The sequence below is a fragment of the Canis lupus genome, chromosome 7, assembly GCF_003254725.2.
Source record: "Canis lupus dingo isolate Sandy chromosome 7, ASM325472v2, whole genome shotgun sequence".
NCBI lineage: Eukaryota > Metazoa > Chordata > Mammalia > Carnivora > Canidae > Canis > Canis lupus.
The window spans coordinates 28337568-28361687 of record NC_064249.1 but is presented as its reverse complement, the minus strand read 5'-3'; the positions used below and the strand labels follow the sequence as shown (position 1 = coordinate 28361687).

General features: G+C 33.4%; 1 protein-coding gene across 3 annotated transcripts in view; it reads right to left on the bottom strand.

Moving 5' to 3' along the window:
• Positions 1 to 24120, bottom strand: part of KIFAP3 (kinesin associated protein 3) — a 146038-nt gene that overhangs the window by 47683 nt on the left and 74235 nt on the right. For all 3 annotated transcript variants that reach the window (XR_004817618.2, XM_035719360.2, XM_049112307.1), the window contains exons 11-17: positions 21849 to 21949; positions 13636 to 13744; positions 12233 to 12345; positions 11552 to 11717; positions 10818 to 10943; positions 7004 to 7102; positions 1272 to 1357 (exon numbers count right to left, since the gene is read on the bottom strand). Coding sequence is in view for 2 of the 3 variants with exons in the window: in XM_035719360.2 (XP_035575253.1) it covers positions 1272 to 1357; positions 7004 to 7102; positions 10818 to 10943; positions 11552 to 11717; positions 12233 to 12345; positions 13636 to 13744; positions 21849 to 21949 (800 nt within the window). In the remaining variant the exon portion in view is untranslated. The remainder of the gene's footprint in view (positions 1 to 1271; positions 1358 to 7003; positions 7103 to 10817; positions 10944 to 11551; positions 11718 to 12232; positions 12346 to 13635; positions 13745 to 21848; positions 21950 to 24120) is intronic.

Genomic DNA, 24120 nt, shown 5'->3' with positions numbered 1-24120 from the left:
TACGTAAAATTTCCTTGTTTTAATTTAGAGATCAAAGCTAAAATGACAATGTACTCATTTACTTTAAAACCTGTAATGATAGGGGTACCTGGGTGGTTCAGGGGGTTGAGTGTCAGACTCTTGATTTCTGCTCAGGTCATGGTCTCAGGGTTGTGAGATCAAGACCTGAATTAGAGCCTGCTTAGGATTCTCACTCCCCCTCTCCCACCTCACGTGCATGCTAAGGTAAAAAAAAAAAAAAAAAAAGTTTAAACTAGTATGATATGCTCAGATTCAAAGCAGATCATGTCAATTAAGATCAATTTCTGAAATAAAATGCAGGAAATTGATAGGAAGGTACCTAATACTGATTGTCAGATTTCATAATGAAATCATTAGCACAAATGCCAACTTAGAGAATTTGTAATAAAGTTGTTAACTGATTCTTTAAAATGTTATTATGATCCTTTAAAAAGCATGCTAAAATCTGAAAACTACTGAATAGGCTATATTCAAGAAGCATTTTACAGAATGAGCCAAAATAAAAAGTATAAATCCAGTTCAAAGAAGGAAGCAATCAAGTTGTGTGCAGCACTATATGCCATAGGTGAAAAAAACATTTAAAGTAATCTAGTATATGGCATGGCACCATATGTCTGATGCATGGTCCAAGTCTAGGCAGAAGACTGTGGTGGGCAACATGAGCATAACTTCCGAAAAAACTATACACAGAAAGCAAGTTTCTATTTCAGGACTCAGATTACCCTTCTGATTATATTCCTTCAGTTATATATTCTTTAAAAAGTTCTACAGTCATGAATAACATGACTTTTGTATGTTTCATCATTTCAAAGCAACTTACAAAACAAGTGCATGGATATGACAAAATCAAATTGAAAAAATAATTGCTATAACATGACTTATTAAAAAAGCTTAATAGCCAAATTGCAAAATTGAGTGTATCAAGTTTTGGTAGAAATTATCATCAAACTCCAGTCCCTATGCAATAATTTCTCTGAAAAACAAATGATTCTGAGATTACATGCAGACCAAACCTTAAACTCCGAATATGTATAAAACCGCTTTAAGGAGCCTAAAGTTAAAAAGTTGAAAGTCAAAGATCTTAATGTTTAAAGAATTAATGAATTTAGTATTACTGTATTTTCAGAGATTTATCAAAATATAAGTTTGCATTTACATGAAATGCAGAGTTCTAAACAGATGTATCAAGTCTTCTTTTTTCTCAAATGAAGACCACTATTATACTTTGCATAAGAAGCAAAATTACTTACCGCTATAATATCTAATGTATTATCACAGACTTTTCGGATTTCATTATTTTTATCATGCATCAGATCTATGAGATATGCTGGGGCCTCTGAATAAAAGTGGTTAAAGATACAAACTACATTTGAGATTGAGGCTATTTAAGCATATTAGAAAATCCCACATTTCTCCAAATTAAAATTCTGCCTTGAAATCTAACTTCAAATTTTAAAGTAGAATCATTAATAAAAGATGACCAGAAACATTTAACATTTAACTTGTTTAAAAGATAGGGAAAACATAAATAAGAAAGAAAGAAAAATAAATAAAAATGGGTAAGGAAAGGGAGACCGAACATGAGAGACTCCTAACTCTGGGAAACGAACAAGGGGTGGTGGAAAGGGAGGTAGGCAGGGGGTGGGGGTGACTGGGTGACGGGCACTGAGGGGGGAACTTGATGGGATGAGCACTGGGTGTTATTCTATATATTGGCAAATTGAACACCAATAAACAATAAATTTATAAAAATAAATGGGTAAGGAAAACAGAGCCAGTAAATCTCAGTACAAGGTCCTAATTTTTGAAAACATGAAAATAACTGAAGAGGGAGCTCTAGAGCTGCACAGCTATAAAGCTTTTTTGATCAAGCTGGCCCACCAAGTTCAGGAAAATTAATTTCACATAAAAATAGCAACAGAAAAGAATCACAAATGCTATGTACAGTTATTATGAGAAAGACATTTTCATATATAAAATGGAAGCTGTACCCTTCCAAGTTGTATTTCTTTTTGAAATACAAGAATTTAAGAAAACAATAGAATATGTGTAAAAGAACAATATAATAAATTAGTAAACTCAAAGAAATAAAATAATTCATGAAAGAACCAAAAATAAAAGTAAAAATTATTTCAAATATATAAGAACTAAATTTATAGTAATACATGAGTAAACAAAAACAACAGATAAAACTGTAAGAGAAATGAAAGGCAAAAGGAAGAAAATTTGTAAAATTTAAAAATAAAAAGAGAAAATATTAGAAAATGGCAAATATTAAAGATAGGCAAAGAAGATCCAACATAATAGAGATTCCAAAGAAGATAAAAAAAAAGCAATAAAACAGAACAAATACTAAAAACTGTAATTTAAGAGAACTTCCCTGAAATTAGGTGGGGAAAAAAGAGAACTACATATCGAAAGATCACATTTGATACTTGGAAAAATCAAGCAAGTATTGTCAACATCTAATAAAACAACTTGGCTTAAAAAAAAAGACATTCCTCTGATGTTACTGGCAAAAAGATCAAGTCATTCATTTTTAAAGGAAAAAAAGTAAATTGTCATCAGACTTTATGACAGATACCTATAATTAGCAGACTACAGACTTCACAGTGGCATCAACTCAGGCAAGAAAACAGTGGAAAAATATCTTTCAATTGCTGAGAAAATAACTAGCAATCTAAAATTCTATATTCTGCTAACTTATTATTAAAGAAAAGATGCTAGTTATTTTCAGATAGATATATATTTTATTATTCATAGATATCCAATTAGCAGTATAAGAATATAATTATGAAAGAAAATCAACACAGAGAAATAGAGAAATGGAATTCAAGAAAAAATAGTAAACAAGGGAGTAGGTCAATATATTATAATCTTAAATAAGCACCTGTTCTTAAAAGGCAATAACTGAAATAATTCATTTTAAAATGTCAGAAAAATGTTCTAGAAATGAGGTTAAATTATTATACTGGATAGCAAGTGACTGGAAGATTAGACTTACAAGTAGAAGGACACAGTCCTTTAAAATCAGAGAGAGTACTTGTATTGAAATTTGGGTTTAACTCCGGAAAAGAAATTGAATAGATAAATACGTAGGGGAAAGGGAAGAATAAAGAAAAGTCATCAAGAAACCTCAATGAATCTACTAAAAAAGGCAGTGAAGAAAAATTTATCTCCAATACAGTCAGTCTTGGTTAAAATTGTATTTGAAACAGAAGTCACAGGTTTCTACCAAGAAACTTTAGCACATGTGTACAAGCAAATGACATTCTTTGTAGCACTGATTGTAATGACGAAATAATTTTTACAAGTTTTTTTTTTTTTTTTACCAAGTTTTAAAGCAGTAGCAAAGACGAGCTTAGCCCACATCTTCTATGCATCAGTGCTACTTACTATTTTTAATGGGGGAAGAAAAGGATATATTTAAAATACAGAAAAAAATACAGAATGATATATTCTCAGAGAGAGTCCTAAAAGGACCAAGTCAAATTTAGCTTCTTTTTCATTTTGCAATTTTGGGGGTTGTATGAAAATTAATTAATTTCATTCTGTTAAAAATTATATCAAATAACGATCAAATTCCCTAAATTTAAAAAAAGGAAAAAAGAAATAGCTTATTGCCTAATAAATCTCTATTTAAAAATTTTAAGTATATCAGTCACACCAAGAATCACAGAAAATGCTTAAAATTATGGCAAAATATTTTAACCATCATTTATAATTATGTGACAAAAAATAACAAGATATACTTAAATGTCATTGACATCAACAAAAATCTTGGATTTTGAACACCAAACACTGGGCAAAAACACTTTAGCAATCTTTATCCAATCTTAAGGCATGGATGGAAGCATCAGGTCTAAGTGGAATTCCTTGATGCTTTTCTAAAAATTTTAAATCAGCAGATTTTTTTTATCTCCCAACTCCTCCATTATCAACATTATATTATTCAAAATAACTATTTAAAAAGTACTCACTTCAGATCCAATGGCTTAACAAAAATTGAACTTGGAAGAAAATAAAGTTACACTGAGAAGAAAAATCAAATGGAAGTTGTCTTAATACTGTGAACTTTGATATTAAATGTACTGAGAGTACATTTTAAACAGACCAGGGTAGAGACACTTATTCACTTATGCACACTTTCTCACTATATACTACCACCTGATTGGTACTAAAAATATTTCATTCTTCTTTAGTCCTCAGAAAAACACCTATGAGATGACAATGTAAACAAAAGTTGTCTTTCAAAGAAGTCACCTAGGGAAGCTACGCTTTCACATTAATGTTTTCTAACATGTGTTTCTTACAGAGACACTCAACTCAGAAAAGCATATTAAAGTTTCTGAGAAGACCCTATAGCAAGAAAACCTGTTTATTTTATTTTATTTTTTTTTATTTTTTTTATTTTTTTTTTATTTTTTTTTTAAGAAAACCTGTTTAATTCAATGTTTTCCCAATTCATTTATCACAGAATCTTTTTTCATTAAACAATGATTAATAAAAAGATGCTCCATGGAACACCCTGGGGAAAATGAATTCATTCCAATGACATTAACACTGCTCAAAAGAATGTATTGAAATTTATTTTCCTGAGAGAGTCAGTTTATAAGCCACATTTAAAAAATATTGCTTTGTCATAAAAGAAGCTCTCTCTAATGTAGCTGTTAAGGCAAACAGTATTTGCATTTTGACAGCCCATATCAAAATGAGTATTTCTCAGACTTGTTATTCTTCAGACTTGAATCATGGGAGATTTTATATGGCCTCAGAATTTAATCTTGTCCTCAAAAGCAAGGCAATTTCCTCCAAAGATGATACTTAAAGCATGTGTCATTGGGTTTGAATGTAACATTGAAGGATTTGCAAAATGTTTTGAACTATGGCCCAGATCATTTAAAACAAAAACAAGGGCAGTCCAGGTGGCTCAGCAGTTTAGCACCGCCTTTGGCCCAGGGTGTGATCCTGGAGACCTGGGATCGAGTCCCACATTGAGCTCCCTGCAGGGAGCCTGCTTCTCCCTCTGCCTGTGTGTCTCTGCCTTTCTCTCTCTGTGTGTCTCTCATGAGTAAATAAATAAAATCTTAAAAACAAAACAAAAAAACGTTTTCCAAGGTATTAATTTAAAAGGGCATTAACCATTAGCTCATGTGTTCACTGACCAAACAAGTACTAACCACATGCCATGTACTGTGTAAGTTTTGATGATAAAGGTGAGGAAGACAAAGCTGGTCCTTGAGCTTGAAGAGCCCAAAATCTTTTGGTAAAAACAGGCATACAAATACACAATTTAAAGGTCTTTATTGAAGGTGAAAATAAATTATTTCTACTGGGAAGGAGGGAGGCTTAACTGCATTAGAAAGGCTTAACTGAGAAGATAGGTTATAAATCTGCCTTTGATGAGCTGGAGATTATTAGGGAAAGAGACAAATGTATTTGAGGCTGCTAAGGCACACAAAGAGGCAATAAGATGCATCCTGTCTGATATGATGAAAAATTTTGGTATGCTAAGAAAAAATTGTGTATTGCAGAATTAAAGGGGGAATTTTGGCTGTTTCCTTCTTTTTATAAATTTATTTTTTATTGGTGTTAAATTTGCCAACATATAGAATAATACCCAGTGCTCATCCCATCAAGTGCCCACCTCAGTGCCCGTTACCCAGTCACCCCCACCCCCGCCCACCTCCCCTTCCACCATCTTTAGTTCGTTTCAAAGGGGGAATTTTGGGAAAAAACGGTCAAATTAAATTTAGATTTTTCACATGGGTAATGAACAATTTTACCAGTGGAGTTCAAAAGTAGATTTTTTTTTTTTGCACACAAACAAGCAGGCCACCACAATAATACACACACAGACACAGAACACACACACACATTCAGCTTAGATATCACTTCCACTGTCAGCATTTCATGACATCCCCAGATTTGGTTATGTATTCTCTCCTATGCCCAATGCACATACCTTCATGACATTAATACACTGAATTATAATTTTATATTTCTTATTCACTTGTCTCTCTCTCCAATTAGATTATAAACTCCTTGAGTACAGGGATTGACTTTTTATATATATAGCACTCAAAAGAATATCTGTTAGATGATTAGAACTTGACAAATGTTTGTATTATGAATGACTGATTAGGTGTAGTACAAGAGACAGGCACAGAATGTTCAGTTATGAGACTGGGTAGATGGTACTTTTATTATCCACTATGAATATAGAAGATAGACTGTTCAAGGTAGGGTACTGACATTATCGAGTATCCCTTCGAATGTAATAATGATAAACTATCACTTACTAAGACTACGTATCTCTGCTGGAAACACCTATAGGCACTGCAAGTCCATTAGTACTCACAACAATCATATAAGGCAAGAAGTATTCTTTTCATTAATATTATGGCCATTTTATAGATGCAAGATTTTTATGCTCAAGGGAGGTTAGATAACTTATCCAAAGTCCTGCAGCTTTTAAATGGCAAAAGGTAAGTTACAATTCAGACTATATGATTATAATGCTCTATGGATAGGTAGAAGACATCCAGATGGCAGATAGCAACAAATGCCTGGAACACAGAGAGAAATTTTGAAGATATTAAGTACCTAGCATATAGTTGGTAGCTGAGGTCTTGGGAACAGATGTATTTTCCCATGTAGAGTGAATAATGGTAAGACTGAAATAGTACTAAGGATGGTCCTAAGAACATCTGATATTTAAGTTAATAGAGAAGAAAGTTCTTACATGTTTGTTAAGTTCTTAGGAATCACAGCCTGACAAGTTAATAGAATTGTTTGCAAGATTTTACCTATATACTCATTTGGGGTCAACAACTTCCATGAAAAATACATTGCCTTCTAAAATTATTTTGAAGTTTGATATTTCCTACATTATTTGAATATAGGCTAGGAAAAATACCTAAAATGCATCTTTTCTGAGAATGTGAAATATCATTATCTATTGTAAACATTAAAAGGATACGTGTTTCCTTGATTATGACATCTCTTGTGGCTTGGTGGAAAACCATCTGGTAGAAGACGTAAATTATCTGACACACAAATTCATCATCTTCTTGTTGAGCTGAAAGGAAGCAGAAAACTTCAAATGAAAGAATACTATAGTTATATATAAAACTGAAAAACATTGACTGGAATAGTGGAGAATGAAAAAACCAAAAGTGACAGGAGACAGGTAAAGACAACCAGTTTACATTATTTACAGTACATGGGTGGCATATACCATTTTTATCTTTATTCAGTTATTTTTTAAAAATTCCATGATGATGACCATTGAGGAAACTTCTAACATATTTTCAAAAGTTTTAGTAGTTTTGGTTACTGTGCAATTAAGTAGGTTGTCACTCTGAAATATAAATATAAAAAATAATATTTTGAAAAAGAGAAATTATATCAGCTCTGAGTTTAAACCAGACTACTTGGGGATCCCTGGGTGGCGCAGTGGTTTAGCGCTTGCCTTTGGCCCAGGGCGCGATCCTGGAGACCCAGGATCGAATCCCACGTCGGGCTCCCGGTGCATGGAGCCTGCTTCTCCCTCTGCCTATGTCTCTGCCTCTCTCTCTCTCTCTCTCTCTCACTGTGTGCCTATCATAAATAAATAAAATAAAATTAAATAAAAAAAAATAAACCAGACTACTTGACATTGTCTCAAAAGATCAGGTTGTATTTAGGAAGAAGAACTGAAGGAGGAGACTGGTTTAAGAACATTGTAACAGTGCTTTTCTGTAACTCTCACTCTGTTCTGCCAACAGACATAAAGAAACTATTAAATTAACTTCCATGTCCCTAATGTGAAATGGCAACACTTACTAACACTTATTTTTTGGGTTTTGTCAATCATAGGATTTTTAAAACTATTCTAATTTGTGAAATAAATCTGGTTCTATATTTTGTATAATATTGACTTCAAATGAGAAAAAAAGTTCCTAAAAAAAATTGCACCTTCTAAATTCTAAGTTTTTGGTAGAAAAACTATTATGAAGAGGTATTATTCTTGAATAATGTTAATAAAATTAAATTTTACCTATTGTCATGAAATAATAAATTATTTGATCAAATTTTGATCAAATTTTTATAACAGTAAAAATAATGTTATATAATCACAAGGCTAATTAACAAATGTTTAATATTATACAAAGAATAGTTTAACAGAGGGACGCCCAGGTGGCTCAGCAGTTGAGCATCTGTCTTCGGCCCAGGGAATGATCCTGGAGTCTCAGGATCGAGTCCCACATTGGGCTCCCTGCATGGAGTCTGCTTCTCTCTCTACCTATGCCTCTGCCTCTCTCTGTGTGTATCTCTCATGAATAAATAAATAAAATCTTAAAAAAAAAAGTTTAACAGAATAACTTATGTCCACCGATTAATATGTAATGAAAAAGCAAATACTTATAGAAATCTAATTTTTAGGTACTGGTCATGAAATTTGATTTACTAACAGTTTTTTGTCAATTTTTGGAAATAGTTCAATGATACCCGTTGATACAGATTTATAGGTCAACAGAGCATCTAACTAGCATGTAGAATAAATTGTGGGCCCCTGAAAGTCCAAAGGATTTCCTCCACCCACTTGCTAATGTAGCATTCTCCCAGAATACTTGGGCTAAAATTCTATTACTCTCATGGTATACAGTGTTCCCTCACTTAACCCTAAGGATTTTAATCTTGAAATATATTTCTTTATTTTATCATTGTAGTATAGTTGATATATGCTCTATTTATTTCAGGTGTATAGCAGTGACTCAACAATTCTATCTGTAACTCAATGCTCACCACAATAAGTGTAGTCCCCATGTATCTCTATACATTATTACAATATTATTGACTATATTCCCAGAAATCCATGCATTTCTTAAAAAGAGAAGTATATAGCCTCTGCTTATGATAACCTCATGGCAGAGAACATACAAACATAGTAAAACATTGTGAACTGGCTCTGTCAACTTGCTTTATACATATGTTAGCTCTGTGGAACAGCAATTCAGGAAGATAAGCCATTTGTTTCAACTTTTTCCAACTCATCATAAAATCCTCATTCTCAATCTGCCAACTACATTGCTATCACGTATACCTCCCAACTACCTCTCCTTTAATTATTTTTAATCTGAAAACTCCTGGCTATGAGAAGGGTAAACCAAGGTAAATATCTTATACTATATGTAGGAACACTTCCAATATGGCGGTATTATCTCTAGATGACTTATTAAAATGCATTATGTTAAAGAATTTACAAATCAAATTTTTAAAATTCAAAACAGAGAAATGGGCAAAATACTTAAAGGAGTACTTAACTTTATTAGCCCTAACTAACTGGCCAATAAATACAAACAGGTACTCAATTATTAGTCATTAGGGAAATGCAAATTAAAAACACTACTCTGTAGGCTACAATTAAAGAGACCAATAATGTCCAGATACAGTGGTGATGTAGAAGGACTGGAACTTTTTGCACATTGCTGGTGGGACTGAAAATTGGCACAACTACCTTGAAAAACATATTGGCACTATTCACTAAAGGCAAACATATGCAGACTCTACAATCCAACAATTCTAATCCTAGGCATATGTTTAATAGGAATGAATACATACATATATTCACCAAATGAAAGGTTTAAGAATGTTCAAGGAGCATTATTTATAATAGCTCTTTGCCTATCAAAAAACCAAAAAAAACCCAGGGCGCCTGGGTGGCTCAGTGGTTAAGCATCTGCCTTTGGCTCAGGTTGTGATCCCAGGGTCCTGGGATCGAGTTCCTCATCGGGCTCCCTGCAGAAAGCCTGCTTCTCCCTCTGTCTTAAGTCTGTGCCTCTCTCTCTCTGTGTCTCTCATGAATAAATAATAAAATCTTTAACAATAAAATCAATCAATCAATCAATCAATCAATCCCTAACCCAAATGTGAGACTAATCTGGAGACAGGTCTATAAGGAAGTAATTAAGGTCAAATGAGGTCATAAGGGTGGAGTCCTGACCTAATAGGATAAGTATCCCTATAAGAAGAGATACCAGAGTGTTGTGCTTGTGCTTAAGTCACTTGTTTGTACTCTCTGCCCTGTGGGGATGTGATGACACATTAAGAAAGTGGCCTTCTGGAAGCCAGGAAAAAAGGCTCCATGAGAAACCAAACTGGCTGATACTTTGATCTTGAACTTTTCAGCCTCCGTCTGGTTCTCTATGAGAAAATAGACATTTTTTGGTTTAGGCCACCCAACCTATGGTATTTTGTTATGGTAGCCTAAGTACACTAACACAAAGTTCTAGAGAACTTGATGCTAACAGAGTAACATTAGATCCAGATAGATTTTGTATGCAATGTGGAAAATAATGAATCCTGGCCCCTCAATAACAATATAAAAGTCAGAGAAAAACTCTATCCAGGCCTGTAACTGTACTGTAACTATAGCCACTAAGGCTAATTAAATTAAAATTAAATACAAAATTCAGATTCTCATTCCCAAGAGTCCCATTTCAAGTACTCAACAGCCACATGCATGGACAGAGAAAATAGAGAACATTTTCTTCATTACAGAAAGTTCAGAGGACAATACTAGACTTAGGAAGGAATAGGATGCTTAGGATGAGCTTCCAAATGAAGCTTGAAATCAAGATATCAAAAAAAGCGTTTGCACAAGATAGGCAATCTGATTCAATCAACACAAAGCTCAACAGAAGAAAAGCTAGAATATTAGTATTTCATGATTACAGATCTTTTATATTTTAAACTATAAACTAATATTCTGCTTATATATTACATAAAAATAAAGATAAATTATAATTTACCATTTAGCAATTCAATAAGTGCAGGGATTATTCCAGATTTGGCTAGCAATGCAGCACAAGAGTCATCCATAGATACTGTTCCAATCATTATAACCACTTCTAAAACAAGGTCATCTTCTGCAGCACCTAGTAAAGTCAAAACCACAGAAAGTTTTCTTTGAATTTTCCTGATCCAAATCCATTTATATTACCAAAACTTTAATGCACAGAAAAGATGCTGTAAGCTATTAAAACAGTTCTTCATTCTTACTTAACATGCTTATAAATCTGTCCTTTTTTCCACTTTCTAAGCTCAGTGAAGGCAGTTCATAGTGGTGGAGGAGGACAGAAGAGAAGTGAAAATATGTCTCTGAAAATATAAATGAATGACAATGTAAACACAGAAAACAGAAGTCTCATTTGAATGGCTCAAAGAACTTTTGGTGTGCGTGTGTATGCATTTTTATAGAGAAATGGTATTCGGTAATTTTAATAAGACATAATAAAAAATTAGCAGGATAGGGAAGGGAAACTAATATTAAGAAAACATATTGCTGGAATAAGAGTACATACACATAAGAGGAGACCTAGTGACCATCTTTCTAGAAAGAAACTAGAACTAGAGCTTAAACTCAAGGTGTGGGAAGAAAATGTGTTACCCAATATTAGTCACAAAATACTGCTCTGACAACCTTATTCACATCAGAAAGGAATAACTTAATGATTATGCAAAAAGGGGAATACTTTGCACAGACCTGGTTTTAGTTTATCCTTGAGGTATGGAACTAACTTGTACTCCTTAAGAACCAATTCCCAGTCTAAGTCTGGAATGGTCAAATTTGCAAGGGTTCCCAAACATTCAATCACAAATTCCTCTTCCTCATCATTAGAGATCTGGGCTGCAAGGTCTCCAACATAATCCTAAATGAAACAGAAATTTAATACAAATTTAAAATATGATTTCTGAAGAACCAATCTGATAATGTAAACCATAAGAAGAAAAAAATAAGTATCAAATATGATTCTCTTTGTTTTAATAATCTTTAACCAAATTGCTATAGGAGCCATTGATTTAAAGTTTATTTTTTAGTAATCTCTATACCCAACATGGGGTTCTAACTCACAGCTCTGAGATCAAGAGTCACATGCTTTTCCAACTGAGCCAGCCAGATACCCCAGAAGCCACTGGTTTAAAAGGCAATAAAATTGGCATGAGGATGGAAGGGTTAGGGGTAGGGATCATTGAACAAAAACAACTTTAAAACTTAGGTTGGGATTTCTAGAAGCTAAACTTACAAGGAAGTTAATAACAAAAGAACCAACTTGGGTCATGAGTTAATATTTGGTAAGAGCTGTTATAGTTTTATTTCCAAATGTAGCACTTTAAAGCTTGAATTCTCAGGCTACTATTAGACAAAAAGAAATAAACTACTTACAATAAATAAATTTTTAGTTGGCCCATCATGCTGGGAAATGTTCCTAATCATTTTCATCAGCAATGGATCCTTGAACTTCAGAGCTCTTTTCATGAGCATTTTCAGACCATTTCCTACAAAAAAAAAACCAGAAAACTCTTCCAATAGAATTAAAGTTCATTTAAGTTTAATGATTTTTTGTTGTTGTCTATAGTTCTCAAAAAAATACCCATTTACACTTGGTAAAATGCATGAATATGAAGTGTACAAAGATTAATTTCGATAAATTTATGCCTGTGGGTAATTCATACCCATGTATAACAGGTTAATTTCGAGAAATCTATGCCCCTGTATAATTCATACCCATATTAAGGTATAGAATATTTCCATCCACTCCAGAAAATGCCCCTTTCTCAGTCAATTTTCTTCCCCAAATGTGAACAGTTTTCCTTTTTCTCTTCCTCCTCTTGTTTTCCTTTTCTTTCTTCTTTTCAAACATAGATTAGTTTTACCTGTCCTAGAATTTCACATAAATAGAATTACATAGTATGTGCTCTTCTGTGTATGGAATAGGCATGACAAATTTTAAAAATAAAAATACTTTTTGACCCAAAAAAGTTGTACTTCTAGGAATTTATCCTAAGAAAATAAAAATTGAAATTTGAAAAGTTTCAGAGAAAGGAAAATTACTGCAGCATGGTTTATTATAGAAAAGAAGTGGCAACAAACTAAATATCCAAAATAGCTGATTAAATACTAGAAAATCCCTTCATGGATTATTTTGCAGCTATTAGCAATTATGTCTTATAAAAGTATTTAATCACATGGAATGAGATTCAAGGTATTACTAACTTAAAAAAAAAAGGTCACCATATATAGATAGAAAAATTCCATTTTAGTTTAAAAATATACAGAAGCATTGCACCAAAATTTTACCTATCATAACTCTGGATAGCATGAGTAAAGATTTTAATTTTTTCCTTTTGCTCATTTGTCCTTTTTTTCTTTAAGACAAAAATATATACTTTTCAAATAAAAAACTATGGAGCAGACTCTGAAATATCATAAATCATGAAAAGCTATATGTAGGTATTATAGAAACAAATACCTAATAACAATCTGTAACAGATTGTTCTGCAAATAGAAAGTTTTGTTTCAACTAGAAATGTTTTTAAAAATCAAATATCAATTAAGGACAACTAAACCCTGGTTTATAAAATGTTACTAAAGGGTGTTTCTACTCACAATATAAGAGTATTTATTCTGAATCAATTTGACCTTTAAGGATTAGAGCTATAATTTTAAAACTACTTAAAAATAGGATCTATGTAGCTACTATAATTCTTACTTCCTAATCATTTATTTTCTATCATTTGCCAGTTGCTGTATGATAAAAGCTATCTCTGGAGCTCAAAGACACTAACCTTCACAGATAAGCTGTACATTCCTTTTGTTAGCAGCAAGATTAATGCAGAAAGAAATGAGTTCCAAGTCAATTCGTTCATCTGAACACTCAAATAGCATCTTCATTAACTAGCAAAAAGCAGAGGAAATGTTTTATTCAAAAAAACAAAAACACCAGGAGTATTTTATTACAATGTATTATCTTAGATTATATGTTGAGAATAATATAATACAATTATATTTCAACACACAGAAGTGGTAGGCTGTCACTACTGCCTAACTAAATGAATAAATGGTTAATGAACTACGAGATGCTCGGTATTAAATACAAACTACCAAGTACAGTAGAGAATACAAAAGGAATATTAGATACAGCCTTAGCTTTTAAGGAATTTAAAATATTGTGTAGAAATAGAGCATTCTGAGTAAAGAAAATAGCTTGTACACAGGTTACAAGGTAAGGAAAAACAGAAGGCAAGCATGCTTGCAGTGAGTGAAACTGTGTTCAGAGATAAGAAAATAAAAGCCAGATCATGCAGGATCTTGAAGTATATGTTAAAGATGTGGACCTTCATTATAAGGATAATGGAAAGCCATTAAAGGCTTCTATATAAGTAAAAAGTCAGGATAAGATTTGTATTTCAAAATGATCTGGCTCATGTGGAAAACAGACTAAAACAGAATATGTGGAAAAACCATCTAAGAGGCTAGAAGAAAATCCAGGTAAGATGATGACTACTTATGCTAGGTGGGGCTGTAGGGATAGAGATAAAAGGCTGGATTAGATAAATATTAGGAACAAGAATCAAAATGGGATTTAATAACTGACTAGATGTTGGGGTTACGGGAAAGGGAGGATCAAAGATTGACTACCTGGTTTCTGCACTGAGCAACAACATGGATGGTGGTGCTAACACTTACCAAACAAGAGAAACTATAGTAAACCTTAAAGGGAAGATAGTTTTAGATATGTTGAGTTTAATAGGCTGCCTATGTGACAGTCTGCTGCAGATAGTAAAAGTAATAAATGCAAACCTGAATTTAAAAGAAATGTTTGCATTGGATATTTAGGAATTGTCATATATGGTTGATGCCTGAAGTTGTAGGCTGGATCCAATCATATGGGCATTGGTATAAAATGAGAAAAGAACTCTATTAAAAAGAGAAAGAAAAGGTGGGTCTGAAAAGCAGCAAACAGAAAAGTAGACATCTAAGAAAAGGCAAGCTACTGAAGCCATCCATCAGTAATCTAGATTTGTCATAATGAGATAGTTGCTATAATAAAGGAGAAATGAACAAACTTTATGCTGTAGTTTTGAGAAGCTAGTCTTCTATTATTGGTAAATCAGATTAACTAGTGTACATTATGGAAAAACATTTTTCTCTAAGTCAAATTGCTAATACATAGGGAAGTCAATCCTACAACTTATCACCTAAGCATTTCTTAGGTCTTGTCTCAGAGCAATACCTTTTTAGATGAACTTGACTTTATGAATCCAGCACAATGCCTTATATATAGTAAGTGAATAATAACCATTTGTTGACTGGTAAGACCCTATTCTGTTAAATCTTGTTTAACTATTCTCTATGTTAGTTTCAGATAACTTTTAAGTTTCAAAAGGATGTATATAACACACAATAATCAATTGTATTTCTATGTGCTAGCAATGAACTGGAAACCAAAAATAAAAACACAGATCCAGAGGGCCTGGGTGGTACAGTCGGTTAAATGTCTGACTCTTGTTCTCAGCTGAGGCACTGATCTCAGGGTCATGATATCGGGCCCTACCTCAAGCTCTGTGCTCAGCTCAGAGTCTTCTAGAGTTTCTCTCTCCTTCCCTCCTTATTTCTTAAAAAAATAAAAACATAGATCTACCTACAATTGCTCAAAAAAATTATACTTAGGTAGGTAAAATCCTAACAAAATTATACTTTTTTATATATACTATATGCTGAAAATTATAAAATACTATAGCAGGTGAATAGTTGGCAATGTATTATGCCTTTTTCCAGAGAGCAACTCTTTAACCACAAATGTTGCTACAAATCGAATTTTATATAAAAAATCATTAACCCTCAATAATATTACAGAATAAATATATTCTATGGCAAAATTAAAATAATCTTAATCTATTAGATACACATTTAACTAATTTTGCTACCTATTTATTAACTATCGATTAAAAGTAAATTATTAAGTAATAAAAATGTAGGTGACAATCCTCTAATTAATGTTATTAATTTCTATAGATTTCTTCCAGACTTGTATTTATGCAAGAAATTTCTTTACAATAACAAAAATCTCTTATTTCATCAAAGCAAAATATCTGTTGTTATTGACTTGAAATCAGTCTTGTAGCTATGAAAATTGCCCTTACAGATGGGGTTAGAGGTGATCTGTTTAGAAGCTGAGGGGTTTTGTTTTTGGTAATTTTCATGTTAAATCTTGTTGTAAAGTAATCAGGAGCTAGATTTTTAAAAAATAATGCAGTTTGAAATCTTATCCAAATATCACCCCCCCCCCCCGCCACCACCACCATATCAAGAGAAATTAGGACTAAATGTGACTGAAATGTATCATGATATAGAATTAGTTTTTCATAATAGGAAAGGGAAACACTTCAATTTTAATTAAAGCATTCACATTTTAAATAGTTTTGTTCAAACTCCATGCACAACATTATGTCTCTAATTTGGTTGCTACCCATGGCACTTCAAAAGTAAGTGTAATTGCTGACAACTAGGAAATATTAAAACTAGATTTGTTCTGTTTTAACTATGTCCATTGTCATCTTTTACTAATCTAACAGGAAAGCACTAAAAGGGCTTCAGCCTGTGCAATGAAGAGGCAATAGTGTTCAATCAGACAAGTCCCATATTGAGTATCAGATACCAAAGACCCATGACTGAAATCACTGTGTCTAGACTCTCTGGCACCTGACTTCACTTATTTACCAGTGACCAGAGGCCAACCCCCACAGCTCTCTGTATTCACATACACCTCTACTGCCCCCATCCCCCTACCCAAACATCTTTGAATGATTATGGCAGAACTTTGCATGCCTCAGGAATCTCTTCTGACTGGCTACTCCCTAACTCTGCTGTTTGAAGTGATGCTCTGGTTTCTGAACTTCAGCAGATAATGGCAGGCAGGAGCAAAGGGGGCTGTCAGAAAGGACGTTTACCAGCATTCAGCTAAAAAGAAGCATGTAGATCAAAGAGGGGCCAAATAGGACAACTGTGGTGGAAAACATGTGGATCACTATGATTCTTACATACTGTTCTGGGGTAAAATATTAAATAACACCATGACATCATTACCTAAACATGTACTTTGATTGGCCATTCTAATACCAATAAATATTTTTAAAAGCATCTGGATGGCATTTACACCTATTTAAACAAAACGTGCATCTTAGAGGTCTAAATAACAATGAACTGTTAATGTGTGCTTTTAACTATTATTACAATACAACTATTAACTCCTGGTTATCCCCAAGTTTGCTTACCTGTAACAATTCACCCACTGAGACCATTAAGATCATATATAAAGTCAGACTTGCCCTGGACCCCAAATTTTGCAGAATGGTGATGGGGAAAAAATTAGAATATAATGGATAATTAGAGGCACTAAAGTACAAAAGAAAAGCAATATAATACTGGGAGAGATTATGAGGTATATTGAACATATAATCACTTACTCTGAGTTTTAAATAATTTATAGATATATCTTATAAAACACATATAAGAAAGGTAGTATTTAAACTGGACTATGAATGGATCCAAAATAAAGTGAATCATTTGATATTTTACTAACAGTACCTTGCTTTTGTATGGTGTTTTATGGTTTATAAAGCTCCTTTACATAAATGCCTAATGTAATAATTAAAGAATTATTTTTTGTCATTGAAATGAATATGGATAACTACTGAACCATAACTTTCAAAGTTATTTTATTGATTTGACAGTCCTTACTAAACAAAATTTAAGGTGCATAATTTCAAAGATAACCAAGTACTAAATTAACTCTAAGATCCCAAATATCAGATACAGCTTTATTTAAGAAGTAGGTCCAACAATTGCTGTCACAAAGAGTTTGGGTTATTTTTTAAGATCTTTTATTTTTTTAAAGGTTTATTTATTTATTTTAGAGAAAGACCAAGAGAGAACAAGAAAGCATAAGCAGGGAGAAAGGCAGAGAGAGGGAAAGAGGAAGAGGGAGAGCGAACAAGCGAGAGAGAGAGAGAGAGAGAGAGAGAGAATCCTCAAGTATACTCACTGCTGAGTCTGGTAGCCTGAGGTGGGGCTCAATTCCAGGACCCTGAGATCATGACCTGAGTTGAAACCAACAGGAGTCCCAAGATTTCATTTTTAAGTTATCTCCACACCCATTGTGGGGCTTGAACTCACAACCCTGAGATCAAGAGTCACACACCTACTGATTGAGCCAGCTGGTGTCTCAACAAATATTTTAAAGCTTTACTACTTTTAAAAATATTAATTTGAGTAGGAAAGGGGTATCTTTTTAACTTGAGAAGGAAGCTTGGAAATTGCAATTTAATCTCAGATTTCCTTTCTGCAATTCTGTTATTCTATAAAGAATTTGGCACTGGGTGGCAATCAAGTCATGTCAAGTTTTCCCTAAATACGTCAAAACTGAGCCCTATCAAGTACAAGTTATAGGATGGATAGCATTTTAGGACCAAATATATTAAAAAATATCATTTGGTTTCTCAAAATATGGCCTCATACTAAAAAGCTTCAGGATGTTTATGATGTAATTTGGTAACATCACCTCACTATTCCTATAAGGGTTTAATTTTTATAAAAAAATAAGAGAGAATGTTGGGATCCCTGGGTGGCGCCTGCCTTTGGCCCAGGGCACGATCCTTTGGCCCAGGGCGCGATCCCCTACCCGGGATCGAATCCCACGTAGGGCTCCCGGTGCATGGAGCCTGCTTCTCCCTCTGCCTGTGTCTCTGCCTCTCTCTCCCTCTCTCTGTGTGAATATCATAAATAAATAAAAAAAATTAAAAAAAAAGAGAATGTTGGAGATTTTATTCATGAAATGTAGTTCATAATGTTCTGAAATCCCCCATTGCAGAAATGTTTGATGTTAGAAAATCATCAAGAAAACATGCACAAATATTGTTCTTGAAAAGGTATGGGAGAATTTTCTACATACAATGTTTTCAACTGCAATAATAATGTAGTAGAAATGACCTAAACATTAGGCTCTTATTTCCATTTCCTTTTTTATTTTTTTAAAAAGATTTTATTTATTTATTCATGAGAGACAGAGAGAGAGAGAGAGAGAGAGAGAGAGAGAGGCAGAGACACAGGCAGAGGGAGAAGCAGGCTCTCTGTAGGGAGCCCAATATAGGACTCGATCCCATGAGCCAAAGGCAGATGCTCAACCACTGAGCCACCCAGCTGTCCCTCCACTTCTTTATTTAAAATAAAGTTTTACGTCTCACATTTGGGATTATACATTTTAAAAGAGGACAACTCCAAATGGAAGATTCAACAAAATAAGTTTTCTGTCCCTTTTTATTTTACATTTCTTTCTTTTTTTAATTTACTGTTATTTTCTTTAAAATCTAATCTGGATAAAAATAGTCAATCTAGACAAGAATATTATTCTTTTTTGGCTGCTTTCCAATTCATATCCTGTAGTCAATGAAGTTCTGACACTAAATGGGATTGGAAAAGGAACACCCTTTGAAACTGCAAAGCAGAAACCCTTGGAACATATGGAGTGAGACTGTAGTAAATCACCTGTAATCTCCCTTTGACATGGCTACTCTTTTATTGAAAACTTGTTTGACAAAGAGTTTGATTACACTTTGCATTGGCTAGAGTCTGACATGTGTTATCTCTATAAGAAGTCTTGCCTTGTTAGATAAGATATGCTGTATATTCTTTGAAGAATGTCTATTTCCTATAAACATAATTAGTTTATCCTATTGATATAAAAGGATAAGAAATTACCCTTGAGAGTTTATCAGTTTTCCAATTGCATGTAGATAAAGTATAAAATTCTGGAATAGTAAACTTAATTTTAGAACCATCTCACTAATTTATCTTAATTATCTTCCAAGTAATACACATTCAGTAACTTACTTTAGACTAGTGAGGAATTGTCTAGTGAGAGTCTTAAGAGGAATTACTCTAGTAAGTGTGACTTACTATTTATTGTTTTTTTAAAGTGGCATTTTTATTGTTTACATCTTGCAATTTTGCTTTTATTTTAGAAAACCATTTTATTAAAAATAATGTAATATTAAAAACCAGACCAACCAGGGTTCCAATCATCACATATTCAAGTTAGTGGAGCTCAGTTTAATAAAAATTGATGGCACAATAGTGATTCTGTGACTGTAAATTCCCTAAGAGTAAAACGTATATATGTATAGAATCTCTACCCTTACAACATAATCCATGTAAAAAAAAATCACTAAACTCCTCCAAGACAAAGAGGTCTAACATATGAAATATATCAAGCAACTCAGTCATAACAAAATCATTTTTAAGAATGGTACTATAAAGGTAAAAGAATTTTGATAAAGCATTTTCCCATCAGAGAATGTAAAGCATTTAAAATAATTGAGCATAAATAAAATGAAAAGTTAAAGTTAAGAACTATTTATTATATCACAAAGAAATAAAACAGTTATTTCATATATAGATCTCATTTATTAATCCTAAAAACCAACATGTCAATGGAAAAATTGGTAAAGTACATGAATAAATAATTTATAAGTGATGTGGATAATAAACATACAAATAAATGTTTGACCTCACCAATATGCATGGGAATACAAATAAAAAGAAATAAAGACACTCCATTTTTAGAGAAATGGTACTAGCCAGTGTTGTTAAAAGTATTGTTAAAAGTGAAATGCTAGGAAACAGCTCAAGTGTCCATCAACAGATGAATGGATAAAAAAGATATGGTGTGTAGATGTGTGTAATATATATATATATATGTGTATATTTATGTATACATCATATATAAATGATGGAGCATTAGTCAAAAAGAATGAAATCTTGCCATTTGCAATGACATGGATAGAGCTTGAGAGTATAAATGCTAGGTAAAATAATTCAGTCAAAAAAAGACAAATACCATATAATTTCACTCATATGTGGAATTTAAGAAACAAATGAGCAAAAGAAAAAAAGAGAGAAATAAGCCAATCAATAGACACTTAATTATAGAGAACTGATAGTTACCAGAGGATGTGTGTGTGTGTGGTGTGTGTGTGTGGGGGTGGGGGTTGGTGAAATAGATGATGGGGATTAAGGAGTGCACTTGTGATGAGCACTGGGTGATGTATGAAATGTTGAATTACTATTCTACATCTGATATAGCACTTTATATTAACTATACTGGAATTAAAATGAAATAAATGAAAAAAGTGAAATCCTAAATACAAACATACCTTCCTAGAAGGTAATATGTCAAATGCACAAATATTCATACCTTTTGACTTACAAATTCTACTTTTAGGAATTTAAAGAATAATCAGAGATGTGGATAAACATTTACATACTATGATATTTATTCCACATTATTTCATTTGTTTATATATATTGCTTACACCTATTTTTATGTGATAAGCTGGAAAAATTACATATACAATTTAACAATTTTAAATCATGATACACTTATGCAATAGAGTATTATACAACTATCAGAAATAATTTATTTTATTTATTTTTTAAAAGATTTATTTATTCATTCATGAGATAGAGAAGAGAGGCAGAGACATGGGCAGAGAGAGAAGCAGGCTCCTCCCAGGGAGCCCATGTGGGACTTGATCCCTGCACCTGGGATCACGCCCTGAGTCAAAGGCAGATACTCAACCACTGAGCCACCCAGGCATCCCTCAGAAACAGCTTTTGAAGGCTGTTCAATGACATGGGAGAATATATTATGACCTAAAGTAAATAAATATATAATAACATATAGCATACAATCTCAATATACTATTTTTTTAACTATCCAGAAGGAAATATACTAAAGTATTAAATGTTTATCTTTGGGTCTGGGATAACAGAGAGTTATTTTCATTTTTATACTGTTCTGTACTTTCCAATTTTCTATCACAAATTCATATTACTTTTAAGGGTGAATTTTTAAAGGAAAAATGTATCTGGAAAATCAAGAGAACAAAGTGAAAAATAACCTCATTTTTTAATGCTTAAAAAAAACACTGAAACCACTTACCTGGGGTATACAGTCAGTGTATGCAAACATTGATTTAAAGCGGTCATCCATGCTTATGTGGTAAAGAACACACATTGCTATTTGTTTGTAGTTTTCATTACCTGGGCATAAGAAATCAAAGATATGATTAAATCATGGATACAATGAATTTTCTTGGTAAAACCACTCAAATGAATACATTAAAAACTCCTGAATCAAATCGTTACAAACTCCTGATTTAGAAAATATTTTGAGTTCCCCATTTCAATTCTAATGTTTGGAATATACTGTCTGTGATACATCACTAATATCCAAGAGATAATATGTATTTTGCAAGGTATGTTTATAAAAATAATTAACCACAAACCAATGAATTTATCATTTTTATTGCCTACCATAAAATAGATTGGGTTACTGGCCTCCCCACCCTTACTCTTCCTTAAGAACACTGTTCTTAAGAGTAATAATATATGAAAAATAGTAAGCCAAAAAAGTGTATTTAATTCCTGTGAATCAGAAGCTGGAAAAAGGAATCTAAATGATAAAAAAGTGCAATAGGTATTTGTAACATTAAAAAATACATCCATTCATCTTTCGTCGGACACCGAGGCTCCTTCCACAGTTTGGCTATCGTGGCCATTGCTGCTATAAACATTGGGGTGCAGGTGTCCCGGCGTTTCATTGCATTTGTATCTTTGGGGTAAATCCCCAACATTGCAACTGCTGGGTCGTAGGGCAGGTATATTTTTAGCTCTTTGAGGAACCTCCACACAGTTTTCCAGAGTGGCTACACCAGTTCACATTCCTACCAACAGTGTAAGAGGGTTCCCTTTTCTCTGCATCCTCTCCAACGTGGATGGAACTGGAGGGTATTATGCTGAGTGAAGTAAGTCAGTCGGAGAAGGACAAACATTATATGTTCTCATTCATTTGGGGAATATAAATAATAGTGAAAGGGAATATAAGGGAAGGGAGAAGAAATGTGTGGGAAATATCAGAAAGGGAGACGGAACGTAAAGACTGCTAACTCTGGGAAACGAACTAGGGGTGGTAGAAGGGAAGGAGGGCGGGGGGTGGGAGTGAATGGGTGATGGGCACTGGGTGTTATTCTGTATGTTAGTAAACTGAACACCAATAAAAAATAAATTAAAAAAAATACATGACTATAAAATGTTAAGGGCTATGAACTGAGCATAGTCTAAGGGCTGCCTCAGAACTGCAGAGGTCAGGTGATTCTTGCCATATACACCTTGAAACTGAGAGAAGAGAAGCAAATGATATATTATATACTGAAAAATAAAATGAGATTCTTATATATCATGCAATTCTTCTACTTGTTTTTAGGTAGGTCATAATTTAAGGAACTATTTATGAACTCCAAGTCAGAAATAGAATTAGAGAAGTGGTTTAACTAAAAAGGCCTTTTAAAGATTTTATTTATTTATTCATGAGAGACAGAGAGAGGCAGAGACATAAGCAGAGAGAGAAGCAGGCTCCCCGCAGGAGCCCAATGTGGGACTCGATCCCAGGACCCCAGGATCACGACCTGAGCCAAAAGCAGATGTTCAACCGCTGAGGTGTCCCTAACAAAATAAAGTTTTATTCAAAAAACAGTATCCTGAGAAATCTTTGAAGATATCCAGAGTTTAAAAAACTCAAGCAGGTAAGTGAATTTAATTGATAAATAGTGTATAAAGATTTTAAATATGTTTTAACATGGAGGATACATTTTCTAACTTTATCTTTGTATCCATCATACCATAAAATTACTAAAATACTTAAATGTTTTTTTTAAATCATTTTGGGGATCCCTGGGTGGTTTGGCGGTCTGGCACCTGCCTTGGCCCAGGGCATGATCCTGGGGTCCTGTGATCGAGTCCTACATCAGGCTCCCTGCATGGAGCCTGCTTCTCCCTCTGCCTGTGTCTCTGCCCCTCTCTCTCTTTCTCTCCCTCTCTCTCTCATGAATAAGTAAATAAAATCTTAAAAAAAAAGATTAAAAAAATAAAAATATATAAAATTGTTTTGGATTCTGATTGAAGTTTTCATATATTAGGCATCTTTTTTTAATAAAGATTTATTTGTTTGGGAGAGAGAGAGAGAAGAGACAGCATGCATGAGCTGCAGGGAGAGGGGAAGGGGTAGAGAGAGGGAGAAGCAGACTCCTTGCAGAGCAGAGAGCCCAACATGGTGCTTGATTCCAGCGCCCCAGGGATCATAACCTGAGCCAAGGGCAGACTCTTAACCAACTGAGTCACCCAGGCGCCCCTAATAGGCATATCTTTAAGATGGT